At 36.2% G+C, this 21924-nt stretch overlaps 1 protein-coding gene across 1 annotated transcript in view; it reads left to right on the top strand.

The window, feature by feature from the left end:
• The window catches only part of LOC136025552 (uncharacterized), a 107649-nt gene extending 86625 nt beyond the window's left edge, over positions 1-21024 (top strand). Inside the window, exons 5-7 of the mRNA XM_065701581.1 lie at positions 3680-3880; positions 18580-18856; positions 21018-21024. Coding sequence (XP_065557653.1) covers positions 3680-3880; positions 18580-18856; positions 21018-21024 — 485 coding nt within the window. The remainder of the gene's footprint in view (positions 1-3679; positions 3881-18579; positions 18857-21017) is intronic.
• Positions 21025-21924: the final 900 nt, after the last annotated feature.

The raw sequence follows: 21924 nt of genomic DNA, 5'->3' as shown, positions 1-21924 counted from the left end.
GGAGAGGGAATACCCCTCCCTTATCTGCAACTCTACCTCAAGCTGCTAGAAACTTTGGAGGGTGCTAATTACATCAGAGATTGAGTTTTTTAGTCCCTTTTTATAAGGCAAAATTAATCGGAGACCAACAAGCCACGCAGGGGTATTTTTCAGGTGGGATATTTTGGGGGAAGGGTATTCATCAGGGAATGGAGAAAGTGCTGGCCACATAGTTGTGCCCATGTCAAAGAAAGGAGACGATTTTGAATCCATGGGCCATATTCACCAATTCATTAAGGCAAGAGGTGTGAAACAAAGAAAATAATTATGCCGGAGGCCAAATTCTAAAAGCCATTAAGGATACCAATGAAGCTGGTACACTTCACCATTTAATGGTAAGATAATTGCCCCATCGGCCGATAATTCTAGAGAATTGGCCACAATCATCAACTTAAACAACATAATATTTATATTCAGTCATTATATTCAGTCCCATGGAAGAAGTAAAAAGCACAAATTTGACATCACTGCCCAATATTGCCCCAAAAAGACACAACTATGAAGAATGATTGCTACTATGTCACCCAATAAAAAGTTGTATGTTACGTTTCACTGTTAACATTTTTTTGGGAGCTAAACAGCTTCAGAATCAAGTTTTGTGTCCGAGAACCAGTGATGCGACAGATATAGCCTACTGAGAGATGGTCTACTTTCACAAATTTTCTGTTTTTAACAGTTGGCCCTTAATAATTTCCAGGAACTATTGGCTGGCTATAGATTTTATAGATTGCGGTTGTGACTTCAAATCGTAAGGAACAGCAGCAACAAATCAATATCTCATGATGGACATGATCCTCAGATCAAAAGATCTAGAGCCTTTCAGATTGGTTTAGACTTGCTCGAAGACTTAGCTAAAGTAATCGGGGTAGGGCTACCATATTTGACCCGAATTTGATAGAGGTCGTTGAAAACAATAAAGCTATCCTCTGATGTATTTTTGATAAGATTATTAATGTGTATTGCGTTGAAGGGCAAAACAATAGCTCGTACTATTTTTTTTACTAATATGTATTTAATAAATGTGTATTTAGTTGGTTTATGGTAGATGTTCAATTTATAAAATTCTAAGAATCCCTATTCTGTCTTCCTTTACCAGAGACATAACCAATAGAAACCCCCTAAAAACTCGGAACTAAAGACTTTTAAGGATAAGAATTAAAATTTTGAGAAAATCAGAACTAATTCATCAACTGTTGCTTCTGACTAAGTTTAGTCGGGGACTGAAGGCCCTTTTCACACCCCCATCCGCAAGAGAAAAATCGAAGATTTTTTCTTCGAAAAATAGAAATAATTCTTTTCTATCTATATTTCTAGATTAGACACTTCACTTTGCTAGATGGCTTAATGGTAGGAATTCAGAGACACCTTTCTCAAGTTTGAGTTGACTCAGGTACGGAATTTAAAAATAAGGACCTTAAAAAAAGGATTTGACTTTCACTGGACTTATTTTCAAGCCTCATAATCTTTCATTAGGTCTCCTGAGCATAATGGTTTTATTCTTCGCCCTCAGCTGTTTTTCAAGCACATGGGATTTATTTTAGACCCATGAAATTATCGTGAAGTTTTCTCGCCAATTTCATGGAGCGTGACAGCCCTTTTCTACTGGGTTTGGTCGGGATCATACAAGCTGTCTGTGAAGTTTTCTTAATAACAAATAATCCTTCCACTACCAAAGATAAAAATCTGCCTGGACCATAAAAAGGCAGTAGTAGAATGCTTACTACTTCTTCAGTTAAGGCTGATGCAACCCTCACCATAATTCTAGTGTCAAGAATTTAAATATTAGCACCCCTTTCTCTCTAAGAAGTTTGAATGGGTAAGTACTCCAGAAACGACGCAATTGAAGTACTTGATCTTAATTCTAACCAACTTTGTTTTACTTACCCAGACTTAGGTGTTTCCACGCCCAATGGCACTCTCTGCCTCTCTGCAAATAATGTCCGATGTCTTCTGGAGCAAATATTTTGAAAGCACAACCTTAATAGTGCAGCATGATTCTCAAAATAATGTCCAAGTTAATATCAATCAATCAATCAATTTATTCAAAAAGAAAAGAAAACACATAACAACAATAATAATAAAGAAAAAATATTATTTAAAATTTAAAATTTTAGAATATTAAATATTAGTAAAAAAAAATATGCAACTTTATGATCCAAGTGTAACTCTTTACCCTCCATTTCCTTATGATTCCGTGTGGGATCTAGCACAAAACATTATGGCAATAGTTCGCAATAATCTAAGCGTTTTAATAGCTCTTTCTACGAGACATATTTAGTCTAAGGATCTCAACCTCTTTCCCTCTTCCTCAACAGTACGGTCTAATCTAGATTCCAAAATAACAAATAAAATACTTGTTTATTCTTCTCCTAAAGACTGGTTGGGATATGGAAGCTTCTTCATCTAGAAAGTCGGAAAAAAAATCTGACAACTCTTTTTCCATCTTTCATGCCTGTGTGTGAGATCAGTGCTGAAACTTTTCTCTAATCCTGGTCCTAAGCATCATAAGCAAATCAGACATGAAAACACAGATGAAACAAAATTTTATTGGAAGAAAGCAGAAAAAGAGTTGGAAATTTTTAAACTAGCTTCTCTAGGAATATTTTTCGATCCGGGAAATCTCTCATTCTACACGAAGCCAGTGTTCCTTGATGCCAAAAAAGCTCACTTTTGGACTAAGGATACGCCTAGGTAGTCATTTTTCTCTAATATAACGTTTAGTTATTCTAGGAACATATTGTACATGAATTTTTTTCTCAAGGCAAAGACTGTTTTAATACAGAAAGAACTTCTTATCCGTTTCTAGATCAACATACCATGTCAATGCCTTGAACCCCATTCTTTCACTCTCACTGAGCCACAAGCTATTGACCAGGAAAAAAGAATCTGAAAAAAATAGGCTAAGGGGTCGTCAATCAACACACTTATAAATTGGGCTACTCTTTTAGCAGAAAGAAATAGGATCTTCTATGCATTTAATGACCGAAACCTTTTGTTAGTAAAGAATAACCATTCTTGCAATTAGGTTTGAACTAGTCTACGTCAGTGCGTGGAGTCCTTAAGCGAGCCACTTTCACCAAATTTATGTTTTATTTATTGTAAAACTGAACTTCAATCTGTTTCTGAAATCAGTTGGTCTACGTAAAGCAGAAAAAAGAATCAAAGATATAGACCAATAAAATGACTAAACGTCCTTTTTATAGATGCTAAGCCAAGTTGTTGGTGCAGCCATAGACAGCTTTGGGATTGCAGTTCCAAAACTCTCCGTTCTTGTCAAAGAACTGCAGATAACTGCGCTGATTTCCTAGATCTAGAGAATCTCACACATATCTATGACATTGATGACATGACACTGAAATCAACATTGATATTGACATTAATGACATGACATTGATAATACAAACAATTAAACGTCCTTTTTATAGATACTAAGCCATGTTCTTTTTGCAGCCATACACAGCGTTGCGACACCAATTCCAAAACTCTCTGTGTGTGTCAAACAACAGTAGATATCTGTGCTGACTTCCCAAATCTAAAAACTTCACCAGAGATTATGATGACATTAATGACTTGACATTGATATTGACATTGAAATTGATGACATGACATTGATAAAATAACTATTAAACGTTTTTTATAGATGCTAAGCCATGTTCTTTGTGCAGCCATACACAGCGTTGCAATCCCAGTTCCAAAACTCTCTGTTCTTGTCAAACAACAGCAGAAAACTGTGCTGATTTCCCAGATCTAAAAAGCGAGATCAGAAATATTGATGACTTCGGGGAAGATCATTTTGAAGACAGCTTACGAGCTTTTAGGAATGAAGAAAAGAATTCTAGAGGTAACACAGCCAATTATATAGTAATACGAATATTCTAACGCGATATCACAATTTTAACATCCACAGAAGTACACACTTAGTGGTTATAGAATTCCTTTTAATGTACTAAGCCATTGTTCTGTACCAATTTGAGAAAAGGTTGAGCCATGCCAATTTTCTTTTGTATTATTCGCGTTCTTTTCGTCTACATATTTTCAGTTGTTACCTCTTGGGCTTAAGTAAGCATACAAATCAAACTTCTTATAGAAATGGTATGTAGCCTTAAAAATTTTGACTTTTGACGGTTCATGTGAGTTTTTTTGTTTACTTAAGCTGGACCTCAACAAAATATCAAAACAAAATTAAATAGTGTTTCCAAAACTTCAATAAAAATAGACTTTAAGTATAAAACAAACAAAATATGAATCTTAACTTTTAACATTAGCCAAAATCCTTTTCTTAGACCTTTATTCCACTTGTATTATCATATGTGCCTAGGGCAGGAAGAAAGAGCCTCTAGTCATCGATCTAATTTGGTAACACCCTCCCACTTCAGTTGGGTGAAGGTATCAAGGCCACAAAGATCTCCCGGATATTTCAACCACAGCGTGTTCTGGGGTCTTCTTTGCTGTCGGGTGTCCCCCAGGGTTGCGACCACCTAGGGATTTATCGTCATTTCTATTGATATTTTTTTTTATTGCTTCGTGATTTTTTGCCTAGAGGCTTTTAATGATTTTATTTTAAAACTAGTGGTTGTTTCCTAAATCTACTGATTTTTGTGACACAGTGTATGAAATAAAACAAATTAATTACCGTAAAGCTAATTATTGAAAGGAAAATGGATCATTAGTGAAAATTTTACCAAACTCAAAGAAAACCCTAAACTTTTCTCTTTGTTTCGTCGACTCGGCCGTAATAGTAATTGAAACTTTAAAAAATGTTGATTTTGGTAACAATAAAGCGTCAGAAGAATCAGTTTCTTATGCTGATTCCAATCATATAAATTTTGTTAAGTTTAATATGACTCATCAAAAGTTACAAAATTAGAAAATTTACCTGATTTTCGAGAAAGAAGGGAAAACTCCCAAAAATAAGCTTCATCTTAATGATTTTATTGAAATTTACGCCATCAGTGAGTTAGCATATAGAGGTATAGAATTTTAGAGGTTTAGAGTCTCTTTAGAGGTTTCAAAACTCCTATGTACAGAAATGTTGAATTACGCATTTTGGACCAAAACATAGACCATGGATATATTTTTATTTTTTTCTTCTGAAAAATCGTACTAAATAACTGATGTAAGAAAATCAGGAGAGGGCTCATTGGATCAGAAAATTAGAATTCAAGTGCCCTTCGTATATAAAAAAATAATGAGGGTAACTAGCCTTCCTCTCATTCCCTTTTATCCCCGAAGAAACCCAATCAAAATTTTGAGATAGCCAGTCAGTTAGTAAAATTGAATGGTCCGATCACTAAGCCTTCTAGAATGGAGGACTATACTTTGTGCAGTTTGCCCGTTGATGACATATAGGCCTGATATTTGTAGGTGGAAAATATAAGGAGATTTTTTGGGGATTCTTATGCAGGGTGAGGAATGAGGATTATCCCTGGGGAGAATTTTCTATGAGTAGGGAAGTCTCAGGGAATTATCTAAGGGAAATTTATATGGGGGAGGGGAAATTTTCTAGTTTGCACACCGATTTTTTTTTATTCGTCTTATTTTCTCTTTGGTTGCTGAATTTTACATGTAGAGGAAAAGTTCGAGGGGAAATTTTCAGTAAAGAGGTGATTGGAGAGATTTTTCCGTTGAAGGATTTTGCACGGCAAAAATTTTCCGTCGGGAAATAACTTTGGAAAGAACTTTCGAAGAGGGAGACTTTTCAAAAGGAGGAATTCCCGTCAAAATTTGAAAGCCTTTGTCCTGTGGTGGCGCAGTGGGTTTGACCTTAGCTTGGTAATACGGGACCCAGAGATCGAATCATGCTGCAGGAATGCACTGCAGGGCCGACGCAGGGACCTTAGTAGTAAAGAAGCGTCGTTAATCCGATACAACACAACAATTTGAAAGCCTTTCCGTTGAAAGATTTTTCACGGGAGGAATTTTTCGTGGGGAGTTTTTTTTTTGTGAGGATCTTTTGAAGGGGGGGGTGGGGGTGGGGGGTGGGAGTTTTCCAAAAAAGGGATTTCCGTCAAAATTCGAAAGCCTATCAGAAATTAAACATAAAAAGCAAATTTCTCTGGAGAAGTTTCCAGAGAGAATTGTTAGTGAAAATATTTTCGGGAGAATTTTTTAGAGAAGAGGTTTTGAAGGAATTTTATACGGAAGGAATTCCCTGTGGGTGAATTTTTTTCTCAAGTGGGATTTTTCTTGAGGGTATGGTGGATTTTCGCGTGGAGCATTCCATGAAGCAGGTAAGAGGATTTCTCGTCATGATCTGAAAAATGAACTGAAATTAAATATCGAATTATTTTTTCAACTAAAAGTAAAGAACAACATTAAAAGTTGTAGAGGACAGAAATTATTCCATGTATGAGGTGGACAACCCTCTCCTCAATCCCTCGCTCCTTACGCTAAAGTTTAAATTTTGGTCCCAATTCTATAACCTCCAGGTAAATTTTAAACTAATTAGAAATAGTTTCTCAATGCAACACCTTTACATGGAAATTCGTATATAGAACGTTCACCCTTTTTATATTCAGTATTATTCAATTGAAAAAATCTTTGTATTTCTAACTTTATATGAACCTGCACAAGTGAAAGCTTTATTATTTTTCGATGACGTCAATTGTCTCAATATTGAATACGTCAATACTGACGTCAATTATGTGCACAATGACGACAATTCGTGAGATTTTGCTAGGGATTGGCCAAATCTAAGGGGGTGACAAATTACTGTGTGTTTTTTTTTTTCAACGAAAATATTTCAAGAACGATTTATAGAATTATTATTTTACTGCTAGCTTGTTTTACTAGTTTTACACCCCAGGAACTTTACTAGCTCAAAAGAAGTTAAAAGAAAATGATTTTTAATTTTTAGAGGGTCAAAAATGGACCAGAAAAAAACCTTAAAACGAAAAATTTATCATATTAGTTGAACCGCCGTGGGCCAAAATTCACTTATCAGTTGGATAAGCCATGGGTGCCCATACTAGAAAATTCAGTAAGCGGGACAATTTTTTTTTCAACTGTATTTACAATGATACGTATTTTCAAAATTCATCTGTTGAAGCAGCTAAATTACAATTTTGTCGAATTTTTTTCTATCTTAGGGATGCTTTTCAGGAATCTAGTGATTTTTTCTGATTTAACATTGATTTACTTTGTTCATCTGATGGTTACCCTATTGCCCGTGGAATGGCATTAAGGGACAGCTCTCGGAAGCTTTTCACAGCTGTTGGATCACTCATCGGTTCATATTCTTTAAGTACCTTCAAACTCTTCAATATAATATAAAAAAAGATGGCGCTTGTGACGAAGCCAGAAGAGCTATGAGCCAAGAGCTCATATGGTATGAGCTCTAACAAAATTCTAAGAATCAATAGATTGATTTAAAAGGAAAATCAGAGGCTTAATGGGAGTCGGAATTTAAAATAAGAGCTCTGAGTCACGATGTCCTTCTAAATGTCAAAATTCATTAAGATCCGATCACCCACTCGTAAGTTATAAATACCTCATTTTTCTAATTTTTCCTCTCTCTTTAGCCCCCTAAATGGTCGAATCTGAGAAAATGACTAGTCAATTTGTGCAGCACCCTTACACGCCTACCAATGTTCATCGTCCTATCACGTCCAGAAGCACTAAATTCGCCAAAGCACTGAACCCCTCCCCCCCCCAACTCCCCCAAAGAGAGCGAATTCAATACGGTTACGTCAATCACGTATCTATGACATTTGCTTATTCTATCCGCCAAGCTTCATCCCGATTCCTCCACTCTAAGCGTTTTCCAAGATTTCTGATTTTTACCTCCAACTCCCCCCAATATCAACAGATCTGGTTGGGACTTGAAATAAAAGCTATGAAACATGAATTCCTTCTAAATATAAAATTTCATTAAGATCTGGTCACCCGTTCTTAAGTTAAAAATACCTCAATTTTTCTAATTTTTCCAAATTTACACCCCCAGCTCCTCCAAAGAGAACGGATCCATTTTAATTATGTCAATCACGTATCTAAAACTTGTGCTTATTCTTCCCATCAAGTTTCATCTCGATCTCTCCACTCTAGGTGGTTTCCAAGATTTCTGTTTCCCTCCTCCAGCCCCCTTATGTCCCCAGATCCAATTCGAGTCGAAAATAGAGCGTCAAAATTTCGAGTCGAAAATCTGAGACATAAGATCCTTCTATATATCAAGTTTCATTAAGGTCAAATCACCTATTCGTAAGATAAAAATTCACCAATTTTCACGTTTTCCAAGAATTCCTGTTTCTCCCTCCAACTCCCCCCAACGTCACAGGACATGTCGGAATTTAAAATAAGAGCTTTAAAGCACAAGATCCTTCTAAATATCAAATTTCATTAAGATATGATCACCCGTTCATAAGTTAAAAATACCTCATTTTTCTGAATTACCCCCCCCCCCCCCCTCCAACTCTACCAAAAAGATCAGATCGGATCAGGTCCGGTTATGTCAGTCACATATCTTAAACTTGTTTTTATTCTTCCCATCCAGTTTCATCCTAATCTCTCCGCTTTAAGTGTTTTCTCAGATTTCCGCCCCCCCCAACTGCTCCCCCCAATGACGCTGGATCCTGTTGAGATTTAAAATGAGAGATTTGAGTCAGGAGATCTTTCTAAATAGGAAGTTTCATGCAGATCCGATCACTCTTTCGTAAGTTAAAAATACGTCATTTTTTCTAATTTTTCAGAATTAACCCTCCCCCCAATTTATCAAAATAGAGCGGATCCATTCCAGTTATGTCAATCACGTATCTAAGACTTCTGCTTATTTTTACCACCAAGTTTCATCCCGATCACTCCACTCTAAGCGTTTTCCATGATTTTAGGCCCCCGAACTCCCCCCAATGTCACCAGATCCGGTCTGAATTTAAAATAAGAGCTTTTAGACACGATATCCTTCTAAATATCAAATTTCATTGAGATCCGATCACCCGTTCGTAAATCAAATATACCTCATTTTTTCTAATTTTTCAGAATTAACCCTCCCTCCCCCAACTGCCCCAAAGAGAGCGGATCTGTTCCGGTTATTTCAATCATGTATCTAGGACTTGTGCTTATTTTTCCCACCAAGCTTCATCCCGATCCCTCCACTCTAAGTGTTTTCCAAGATTTTAGGTTTCCCCCTCCCAACACCCCCCCCCCCCCCCTCTTAATGTGGCCAGATCTAAAATAAGAGCTCTGAGACACGATATCATTCCAAACATCAAATTTCATTAAGATCTGATCAACCGTTCGTTAGCAAAAAATACTTCATTTTTTCTATTTTTCCGAATGAAAACGCCCTCCCACTCCCCTCCCTCCAAATGGTCAAATCGGGAAAAAGACTATTTCTTATTTAATCTGTTTCGGTCCCTGATACGTCTGCCAAATTTCATCATCCTAGCTTACCTGGAAGTGCCTAAAGTAGCAAAACCGGGACCGACAGACAGACAGACCGACAGACAGACCGACAGAATTTGCGATTGCTATATGTCACTTGGTTAATACCAAGTGCCATAAAAACCAAACAAATACTATGAGACAATAAAAAAGGTAATAAATGATTTACTTGCGTTTTTGTTTTTGTTTTCTTTTGTTCAGCATAAATATGAATTTTCTTCGAAATGTTGTAGAGCCTTAATATGTTTAATTTCCGATGGATGATTTATTACTTATTTCTTAAGAAAAATACCCACGACAAAATTAAAAGAGCGGTAACAAAATTACTGGGCGAATTTGGATAATTGTTTGTTCAGTACCGTTGGCTGAGGCTCCTGACCATAGCTGACTCTAAATAATGTAAAAAAAAAAAAATTACCACCAGGTAAGTTTTTCAAAGAAAAGTAAAGAACTTCATCAAACCAAATATGAGCAAAAATATATTCAAATGTTCTACCAAAGATAGAACTACCATAAATCAGCATCAATAAATAAATGAAATTCAAATCAAACAGAGATTACAATCAAACAATTCGTGGTAACGAACTGTAGTAAGGAGCGACCCGGCTCAATAGTAAACGAAACTCTAAAAAACGAAATTTTGATGCTGAAATATACATCAAAAGAATCAAATTTTCATGCTGATTTTAAATATATAGGTTTTATCAAGTTTAGTCTTTGTCATCAAAAGTTACGAACCTAAAAAAAATTTGCCTTATTTTAGAAAATAGGGGAAAACACCCCCTAAAAGTCACAGAATCTTAACGAAAATCACACCATCGCTTTCGGCATATAAGATAACCCTATAGCGAAATTTTCAAGCTCTTATCTACCAAAATGTGGAGTTTCGTATTTTTTGCCAGAAGACAAATCACGGGTGCATGTTTACTTGTTTTTGTTTTTTTTCTGTTTTTTTCCAGGGGTCATCGTATCGACCAAGTGGTCCTAAAATGTCGCAAGAGGGCTAATTCTAACGGAAATGAAAAGTTCTAGTGCCCTTTTTAAGTGACCAAAAAAATTGGAGGGTGCCTACGCCCCCTCCCACGCTCATTTTTTCTCCAAAGTCAACAGATCAAAATTTTGAGATAGCCATTTTGTTCCGCATAGTCAAAAACTATAATAACTATGTCTTTGGGAATGACTTACTCCCCCACAGTCCCTGGGGGAGGGGCTGCAAGTTACAAACTTCGACCAGTGTTTACATTTAATAATGGTTATTGGCAAGTGTACAGTCGTTTTCAGGGGATTTTATTTTGGTTTAGGGGGTGGGGTTGAGGGGAGGGGGCTATGTGGGAGGATCTTTCCTTGGAGAAATATGTCATGAGGGAACAGAAATTCAATGAAAAGGGCGCAGAATTTTCAAAAATTACTATAAAAAAACAATTAAAAAATAAACATGCAAAAGTTATTTCAATTGAAAGTAAAGAGTAGCATTGAAACTTAAAACGAACAGAGATTATTACGCATCTGAGGGGTTCTAAAAATACTTTAGCGTAAAGAGTGAGGTATCTAGGAGGAGATAAATACCTCGCTCTTTATGCTATAGTATTTTTAGTGATTTCAACTATTTATTCTACGGCCTTTCTGATTCAGGGGTCATTCTTAAAGAATTGGGACAAAACTTACGATTAGTGTAAAGTAAGAGGTATTAACGAGGGTACAAACCCCCTCATATACATAATAAAAATTAAAGAATATAAAAGTTTGTTACGTAAGTTAATTCTTATGTTACGTATATTTTTTACTAATAAAAAAAATTCGTTAAAATTAAAATTTATAGTTGCCTTTTTATGTAACCGAAAAAAATTGCATGGCAACTAGGCCTCCTTCCCCATCCCTTATTTCTCAAAATCGTCTGATCAAAACTAAGAGAAAGCCATTTAGCCAAAAAAGGAATTAATATACAAATTTCATTTCAATAATTTATGTGTGGAGAGACAAAATCAAACATGCATTAATTCAAAACCGTTCAGAAATTACATAAAAAAAAAACGAATTTTTTTTACTGCAAGTAAGGAGCGACATTAAAACTTAAAACGAACAGAAATTACTCTGTATATGAAATGGGTTGTCCCCTCCGCAATCCCTCGCTCTTTACGCTAAAGTTTGACTCTTTGCCACAATTCTGCTTTTTAAAACAATTAAAATCTTTAGCGTAAAGAGCGAGGGATTGCGGAGGGGACAACCATTTCATATACGGAGTAATTTCTGTTCGTTTTAAGTTTTAATGTCGCTCCCTACTTTCAGTTAAAAAAAATAGTTTTTTTTATGTAATAAATTACTGAATCAAAGTCAAAATGAGCAGAAATTAACATAAATAATGCTCACAACACCTAAGGCAGAAAATAATTTGCACTCTACTGAAAAAATTTAAATGTTTCCAATTTTATTACAGTAACAAATAAAAAATCATTATATAATTAAGGAATAGATATTAGCATATGTATATAAAAAAGTCAACGCACATTCATTTGTACTTTTTCACTAAAGTACAATTTTTTTTAGCCTTGAAAAGTATTGGGGCCGTTAAACAAAAAAATATCACTAGAATTGTGCACTTTCGGTTCAAAGCAGCAAAATCGTTTTAGATATAGGTTGAAGCACGGGAAATCCAATGGTGACGGAAAGAACGTTGAGTGGATAATCGAAAGCTCCTTTACGAGCACTCGAAGTGCTAATAAGAAGCGCAAGTTCACCAGTCTCTCTATAGATGCATTAAAACTTCTAACAATATCTTTTACGATATGGAGATTCCTATGGTGACTAATTGAAACGTAAAGGGTTGCTCTGAAATACACAATAGAGCGTTTAAAACGTGCGTAAAATGCAAAATAGACGCGTCTAATCCAACGAATACAAAACTAGCAAAAACATAGTTTAAATTACTAGAAGTTCAACTATTGCAGGAAGCAGCTCGAGTTTGTCTGCTCAAGTGCATATTTGCGCTCTCAAAAACGCGGAAAAAGTGCAAATCTGATGGAACGTTTTGAGAAACTCTGGAAAAAGTTGATACACAGTATGAAATATGGTGATTCGTTTGAAGTCTAGTCATTGCTCTGTATTGCCCTATAAAGCACTCCAAGCACTGGAAAAGTGCAAGTTTACTAGTCCGGCTACAGAAGCAACACTGCTTCTGAAAATAAGTTTTAAGATAGTGCAATTCCAATAAAGCGAAAGATCGCTCTGAAGTGCACGATTGACCACCATTGAAAGCGCGTAAATTGCAAAATGGAAGCGCAAATTCCATGGATTTCAAAAGCTGGAAAAATTAGAGTTTAGAGTGTATAGTTTAGAGCTCGAGTATGCGTGTCAGCGCACGTCAATGATGATTGGTAGGAATTCAAGCGATTGCTCTATAGCACCCCATAGAGCAATCAAAGCGCTAAAAAGGCATTGACTGATGCAAGAATTTTCACGGAAGGGAGATGTGACGCATTAAAGGATAGTGACGTTAACCGTTTTCGGTATGCCTATGAAGTTACTATTGTCGCACTTGAGGAGTTAAAGTGGTGACCGTTTTGCACACAGTCAGATGATGATGAAATGAAGGATTTCATTAATTGAGGAAAGGAGCGCGAAGCAGTGTGTTTCAATTTTGCCTTCTGGAATCGGGTGATTAGACACACCAATCTGTTACTTGTTCTAGTCAAGTCTCTTCGAACCGGTGACTCTCATTTATACGTTGCAGGCATCATCAAAATAGTCTTGCTCCTTTCTGACTATTAAAATTGTGACCGATGGTTGTCTGAACATATCAGAGATATGCAGATACTATTGTCAGTCTGACAATCTGTTTAAAGGGAATTCGAAGCAAGAAAGTTTGTATTTTCTGCTACAGGCAAACCATTCTCTTATATCCCATTATACCAAGCGAATGAATTTAACATGAAATCTGTGAAGGGTTTTGGTAGGATAAGTGGACTAACCAACGATCCACTTGCAATGAGGATACTTATGATTGCAGCACCAGAAGCGATAATATGACTGAAGATTTCAGAAATCCGAAGGCACAGCAGACTGCAGAACATTACGAAATGGACTTCTATGTTGGCCGCATGAGTATTCATAGTATGATCTATGTTGGCTGCAACACCAGATGTGCTGACTTGGAAGAGTTTTTCAAATGCAAGAATCAGCCTCTTTCTCCTTCAATCTCTGATCAGGGTAATCCGCGATTCAACACGAAGTCTGGTATTGTATATCTGATCACAGCTTATTCTTCCGAATTCGTGACCGAGAAACGTCACGCTGATTCTAAGATTTTTGATGGTACTATCCTTCTCCACCTTTCAAAGCCAAACAGAAAGACGTATGGCATATATGTGACAGAAGCAACATGCAAACACATTCATAAGCAGTTCACAAGTGAAACATAGCAACTGAACTAGTAACCCTTCAGTGTTCAGACAAAAAGCAGAGCCTATTCTAGTTGATGGCAAAAAATATATGCGACACTGTTACAATTCATTGGGTTGTATTGACTTCTGGTGATGGCGCAAGAAGTACTACTCCAACTCACTGGGCTAGAATTTATACCAGCAACCACAAGGAGTGAGATAGCAGGATAGTCCTACATTCCCTTCTTCAGGTGTGCTGCAACATGAAATTCATCACTGCCTGAACGGCTGATTCATATGAAGTTGTTCTGCTCATCGCAAAGTGCTTTTTTATTGGGGTTGATCAACTGTACGTAGCCTACAGCCAAGGATATAGTTTCTGCTACATTCCTGCTCATAACATATCAACTGCACTTGGCAAAGAAAAGGCGCAGTCACTGGTTGTTTTATTTCATGCTCTAAGTGGCTGCGACCCTGTGTCTGCTTTCCTGTTGCATGGCAAAGGAGGGTTTTGGAAAAGCATTGGAAGCGCACAGTGCCATAACACAGGTCTTCAACCGCCTGTCTTTTACTCTTCAAGAGCCTACTAAATTGACTTTGCACAGATTGAAAAGTTGGCTGTACTTGTATATGACAGATTCTTTAGGAAAGATTCAGTAAACAAGAGTCTTCTCCTCTTCAAGAGCTGACTAAAAACGACTATGCATAGATTGAAAATCTGATTATGCTTGTATATGACAGCTCCAGTGGGAAAGAGTCGGTAAACAAGTTTAGGAATTATCTGTTGACAAAAAACGATCACCCATGGACAGATTTCCTCCAACCCAGAATGCGCTAAACCATCACATTTGGCGGGCTTACATTCAAGCCCAGGTATGGTCAAGGTCTCATCTTCCCATTATTCCCAGAAAGGACCCCAACGATTTCAGATGGAGAAAAAATTAGCAATGGGCTTTGGGCTCCTAATTGTCAACCCTACTCCAAGCTTCAGTCGCTTGTTGAGAGCTTATACGGTGAAAGGGCAGCTTATTTGAGCACACTGGTTTGTATTCTTGCTACGGTTTTTGCCAAGTGTGATGAATTTCTATATATTACGTAATTGATGTCCCTTTTAAAGCTTAAGCCTATAACACATGATCTGATATCTCATGAACTACCATATTATGTGATAAATATTGCCTTATTTTGTATTTGTTTTTTCCAATAACATTGACAATCAAGACAAGCTAGCTGAAGTAGCAAACGGAAATGGTTTTTCTGGTTGAACCTTTCCGAAAAAGTGCCATTAGGTCTGTGTGTGCATTCGAAATCCTTCATTCTCTTCACATCATTAAGTGCAAGGGGCTCTGCTGGACCTTGTAAACCCCGGTTCGTGTTGCATGTTTGATGTCATTTCATATTATCGCTTGTTTTAAGAAGCTGATGGCTTGTAAATTTTTCTATTTTCATTATCAATACCTCCCCAATTTACAACCTAGAATTACCGAGGATCCGGAAGATGCATCCACAGAAAATAGTAAAATATTGACCTGTTATATTAATAAATGGAAAGGGGGTAGGGAATCTGGACTTTTCAGTGTTAAAACAGGGACGGGGCCACAATTAGTGATATGGAAAGAGTAAAAGAGAGATAAGCCGAAAGTTTGAGAATCTGTTAAACAAAGGTAGAGTTGTATGAGAAAATAATGAGGAAAATAAAAAACTATTATATAACTTGGATGTGAAGGAAGATTGGTTTTATATAGAAAGAATTAGTGAAATTTTTAAGGAATAAATAGTGATGAAGCCCCAGGTGCTGATAGTGCGGTAAATGAGTTCTTTTTGTATGGTGGCTTTGAGGTTAGAAATAAACTATTGAAGATTATGAATATGATTTTTGGAAATGAGGAAGTACCTAGCGATTTTAGAAAAACCCTAATCAAACGAGTGCATAAGAAAGGTGATAAGTGTGAGTTCGGTATTTTTGAGGTATTAGCCTGGGCTCTAGTTGGTAGCTTGGTTAGTAATATGATACTTTTTAGACTATCATATACCGCAGACCAAGTCATTAGATAGAAAAGTGCAGTTTAGATGGATAGAAGATACGTGTACCAAATTTTCATTCTTAAGCTAATAATTGAGAAGTGACTGAGTTATGAAATACCTTTAGTCTTCAGTTCTAAAGATTATGAGCAATTTTTCAATTCTATTGATAAAATAGCTTTAGCGAAGGTTGTATTGTAGACTAGATAAATGCATTAAAGCGATTAGTGCTATGTACCAGAATAACACTGCTGTGGCTAAGGTAAAAAAGGTTAGCAGCCGGTCTTGTATCAAATCGGGAGTTAAGCAACGTTTTGTTCCATCCTCCTTTATATGGATCATTTTCATAAGCTTTGTCTTAAGTACCACAGGAAAGGCGTTGAAATAACACGCAATCAAATGGGGAGGGAAAACTATCCTGGATTTGAATGATGGTGACGATTTAAGTATCCTAGATGGAATTTGCAGCAAAATAAATAAACTTTTAGAAGTTTTGCGAGTTCGGGGTGCTAAAATAGGTTCAAAAAATGATTTTAAGAGGATTAATTCAAAATGGCTAGGATTAAATGAAGATGAAAAGATGACACTGCGTAACAAAAATATTGATCAAGCAGACCCCCTCACCTACATTGGTACTATTATTAGTAAAGATGGTGGGAGCAGTGAAAATGTTAAAAGTAAAATACGCTAGACTTAAGATGTTTTTTACAGTTGAAAAAAGTTTGAAAGAATTTTAAGATAAGTCTGCAACCTAAGATTAAAAAATTGCAAGCTACAGTAATGATATTGGTCAAAAATGGTTCTGAAGCACGGACACTCTAAAAATGAATGAAGATTCGCCAGGTGTTTTTCGGAAAAATTGCCAGCGGGTGGGTCTGGGCTTCTGGCTGACTGACTGTATTTCGATCAGTTGAGGTTCAGGTCTGGTTCAATCTCGTTTTCTAGGATTATAATGAGAAAAAGCTTAATATGGCTAGAGTACATTTTGCCGACGAAAAATAGCAGATTACCGAAGATTTTCCTTTTGGCCAATCGTTTAGCACTAAACGGAAAACAGACTGTCCGTGGTGTGGTAGGAGGATTTCATAAGGAAAGTTTAAAGAGTAATAGGAACATCATGGGGGAGGAGGCCATAAATAGGCTTTTTTATAAAATTCGAGATGGAAGATGAACGTGTATAGCTGTGCTGGCCTCAGGCAACTTAGTGATACGGTGACTTGTTTGTAGTTGTTGTAGCCTTAAGAAAAAAAAAACAGAAGAAAAAACAGTAAAACAGGAAGGAGTAGAAAACTCTATGATTAACATGCACAAACAAATGACTAATTTATAAGTCTTTCTAAATTTTTAAATTTAAGCATGCTTAATTTTCACTAAATTACTAGTTATAGAATTCTAGACATATTGAATAATATCACAGGTGAGTATACTTTAACAAGTTTTTTGGATATAGCCTATATTGCACAATCAGTGAAGCAATAGTTTCTTCATTTCAAGTTTCAACTTCTCTCTTTAACTTCTCTTTCAAGTTTTAAGTTTCAACTTCTGACAGGGTCAGCCCTTAAGCCACTAGTCTAAGTCCTCTGACACCGCAGTGCAACAATCACCCCTGACGGCCATAACGCTACAAGTTCTTTCCATACTGATTTTAGGCCTTAAGTTTTACTGCAGGTATTAAAACTAGGAACACGGCAAGTGTATTTCGTGTAGGGGAATTAAACGACATAGTAATTTGCCCAAGGTGCCACTGCAAGGACTGAAGTCATTAGGCTCAAAATTTGGCTTCGAAGACTCTTACTTTCCCAGAAGAAAGATGTCTCATTGTTATAGGACTCAATGCCTGAACCAACCTCTAATCCTTCTCTTCATGCTCTTCCTAGGCTAGTAGAAAAAAGCTAATAGAAGAAACAAAAACAAAGCTTATCATTGTGTTCAAGAGCTAAATTTAAACTTGCTTAAAAAGGACAAGAATAAAAAATCAAATAGACACCGTTCATGGAGACCAACTAATCCTAAGCCTCATAGGTGCCACGTAAGGTCATGCGCCATTCAAAATACTTGAAATAATCCTCCATTCTATCCGAATTATAATTCATGCGTGTCTTGTCGTTTAGAAAACCTTTCGGTTCTTGATGACTCATCCTCACTAAACAATTTCTACTCAAAGCTACTTACGGTCAGTGAAAAATTGCCCAAAATATTACGTGAAGAGGGAGAGCCAAAGCTAATGAAGTAAACTGAAAAATTGCGGTTGAATCGGAGAGTCCTGAAAACGGGAATTATTTAACAAAAGAGTCCACAAATTGAACGTTTATCTATTAATCAGCAACAAGGGCCATAACACTTCCCCTCTATGATAAATGGTATTAAACCCAGTAAACTGGATGAACATGTTAGATTTGGCACCAGAAAAGGTTATGGAATGTGTACCCAGAAGTGAAAAAGGCCAAACAACGCGCGTAGTTTTGGCTTCGTCTTTGGATTGCTTGTGAGCGACCGAAGTCCGGGGAACTATTTAACATTAAGCAAAATTTGAAACGTCATTTTAGATCTTCTTTGCGTCAAGCCCACCTGAATACTTTAGATAACCCCTCAGATCGGAAGTCTTGGTCCTATGTAATTAATAGCAGCAAGTGTAACCCTGCTTTACATGTAACAAACGAATAAAAAATAAAATAAAGATGAAACAGATCATGATAATATCAAGTAAACAGCCCTTTTTATCAGTATTATTGTGAAGTGGCTGCAACAGCTATTTTCATGTTTTCAGATATGGTTGAAGTTTTTTCTCCTTGTACTTTTTATCAAAAAAATACGTGTGATTTGTCAAACGCTACATGTGTGCCAGCACTAAATTCGATGAACTACACCTGCGAGTGCCAATATCCATATATCGACAACAATGGGATTTGTCAGAGAATTGATGAGCTGAAAGAAAGAATTTATGAAATAACTTTACCGTTGAGAGGGGATTCACCATGGTCTCTTGAAATGTTGAATCCCAACTCTCTTCGATATCAAAGGATGAAAAGAAGCGCAAAAAATTTGTAAGTATTTGCAGTTAGTTTTTCAGAATTGTGATTTCAGGAATAATTTTCTTTTTTATTACGTTCTGCGATCGTATCTAAAAATAGCTCTTTATTTGATATTAAATAAAAAAAAACAAGTTTTTTTAACTGAAAGTAAGGAGCGACATTAAAACTTAAAACGAACAGAAATTACTTCGTATATGAAAGAGGCTGCTTCCTCATCAACGCCCCGCTCTTTACGCTAAAGTTTGACTCTGTCTATCAATTCTTCTTTTTAAAACAGTAAAAAACTTTAGCGTAAAGAGCGGGGCGTTGATGAGGAAGCAGCCTCTTTCATATACGAAGTAATTTCTGTTCGTTTTAAGTTTTAATGTCGCTCCTTACTTTCAGTTAAAAAAAACTTGTTTTTTTTATTTAATTTCTGAACGTTTTTGAATCAATGCCTGTTTTGATTTTGGCTCTCCGCAGAGGAATAATTAAAACGAAATTTGCATTTTTTTTTGCTAAATGGCTTTCTCATAATTTTGATCGAATGATTTTGAGAAAAAAGAGCGGGGGAGGAAGCCTAGTTGCCCTCCGATTTTTTTGGTTAATTAAAAAGGCAACTAGAACTTTTAATTTTTTACGAATATTTTTATTAGTAAGATATTTACGTAACTTATAAATTAGCTTACGTAAAGAACTTTTGTATTCTCATATTTTTATTACATATATGAGGGGGTTCGCCCCCTTGTCAAATCCTCGCTCTTTACACTAAAGCTTAAATTTTGTCCCAATTCATTAAGAATGACCCCAGAATCACAAAAGCCGTAGAATAAATAGTTGAAATTACTAAAAATACTTTAACGTAAAGAGCGAGGTATTAGGAGGAGGTGAGCCCCTCAAATGGGTAATAATTTCTGTTTGTTTTAAGTTTTAATGCTGTTCCTTACTTCCAGCTGAAAGTACTTTTTCATATTTATTTTTTCATTGTGTTTTTAAATAATGCTAGTAAATCCAGCGCTCCCTTCATGGAGATTTTCATCCCCCATGACAAATTATCGATGGAAAGTTCCCCCAGCATATCCCCCTCTTCTCAACCCCTCCCCCAACCAAAAAAATCCTCCTGAAAACGCCTGTACACTTCCCAATAACCATTACTATATGTAAGCATTGGTCAAAGTTTGTAACTTGTTGCCCCTCCCATGGGGACTGTGGGGGAGTAAGTCGTCCCTAAAGACATAGTTATAAGGTTCTTCGACTACGCTGAATAAAATGGCTATCTCAGAATTTTGATCCATAGACTTTGGTAAAATAATTAGCGTGGGAGGGGGCCTAGGTGCCCTCCAATTTTTTTGGTCACTTAAAAAGGGTAATAGAACTTTTCATTTCCGTTAGAATGAGCCCTCTTGCAACATTCTAGGACAACTGGGTCGATACGATCACCCCTGGGAAAAAGAAAAAAAACAAACAAAAAAACAAATAAACACGCATCCGTGATCTGCCTTCTGGCAAAAAATACAAAATTCCACATTTTTGTAGATAGGAGCTTGAAACTTCTACAGTAGGGTTCTCTGATACGCTGAATCTGATGGTGTGATTTTCGTTAAGATTATATGACTTCTAGGGGGCGTTTCCCCCTATTTTCTAAAATAACGCAAATTTTCTCAGGCTCGTAACTTTTGATGGGTAAGACTAAACTTGATGAAACTTATATATTAAAATCAGCATTAAAATACGATTCTTTTGATGTAGTATTGGTACAGTTTGAAAATTGTGCTTTAGATGCTCTTAATCATAGAAATTCTGTAGGAAACGAAATATGTTTAAAACGAAAGCCCATTTTTAGCTACTCTTATATCTCGCATAAAATATCACATTTTAAGACAAAGAACTATTTATGAAGGAATTCAATGAAATAAAAAACAACATTTTTTTCAACTGAAATTAAGGAGCCATATTAGAACGTAAAATGAACACAAATTATTGCGATTATAAAGGGGATTACCACTTCTTCGCTCTTTACGCTAGAATTTTTAATGCTTAAAAAAAAAATTCTTGTTGTTCTAATCAAACGACCCTTGTGTTTCATTTGCCACTCTTTTAGAGCTGGGGCATATTTCAAACTTCAGCGTAAAAAGAAAGGTGTGGAGGAGCGGGAAATCCTTTTCAAATATTTAATAATTTCTTTTCGCTTTAGGTTTTAGTGTTGATCCTTAATTTTAGTTGAAAAAGCTTGTTTTTGTTATTAAATTTCTCATCGTTTCTTAAACAATGATGGGAAATATGGGTCTAGGCCTACCTTCAGGGAGATATTAGGAATTAGCCACTAAATAATTCTGTTGAAGATTTGCCCCAGATAATTACTCCAAGCGTAAAATTTAGACATAAAAAAGAAAGCAAGACGTAAAAACAATTTGTACAGGAATTATGTCAAACTCCCCATTGTGCTATTTTTCTCAAAAGTTCAACCCTTTTAAACTACCCCCCGCATGGAAAACCCTCCGTGGAAAACAACTGTAGAAGGTTTGCCTTCTTCCGACATGAAAATGCATGCATACTTCCCAATAGCAATTACTATGCATAAATAAAGGACGTGTTGTATAGCTTAAGTGCCTTTTCTCTGGGGATGTGGGGAGGTGGGGTCAGTCAGGTTATATGCAAATATTTAAATTACTGGTTCTTGGAACTACGATGAAATTAATGGATATCTAAGAATTTGATCGTACAGCTTAGAAAAAAATATGGTGAGGGAGGGTACCTAGTTGCCAACGAATCTTTTAGTCAATTAAAAAGGGCACTAGAACTTTTAATTTCTGTTTAAATGAGCCCTTTCAGAATTTTCTAGGACCACTGAGTGAACAGGGTCATCCCTGGAAAAAACATAAAAAAAAATAACATGCATCCGTGACCTTTATTCCAGCAAACAATTAAAACAGAATCATATTTTTGCAGATAAGGGGTTAAAACCTGTCCAACATGGTTCTGTGATGTGCTGAAGCATATGCTGTGATTTTCATTAAGATTCTTTAACTTTTAAGGGGTGTTTCTCCTTTTTCAAAAATAAGGGAAATTTTATTAGGATCGTAAAATTTGCTGGGTAACAC

Source organism: Artemia franciscana, chromosome 3, assembly GCF_032884065.1.
Source record: "Artemia franciscana chromosome 3, ASM3288406v1, whole genome shotgun sequence".
Classification (NCBI taxonomy): domain Eukaryota; kingdom Metazoa; phylum Arthropoda; class Branchiopoda; order Anostraca; family Artemiidae; genus Artemia; species Artemia franciscana.
The sequence above is the reverse complement of the archived record's forward strand: the minus strand, read 5'-3'. Positions and strand labels throughout refer to the sequence as shown.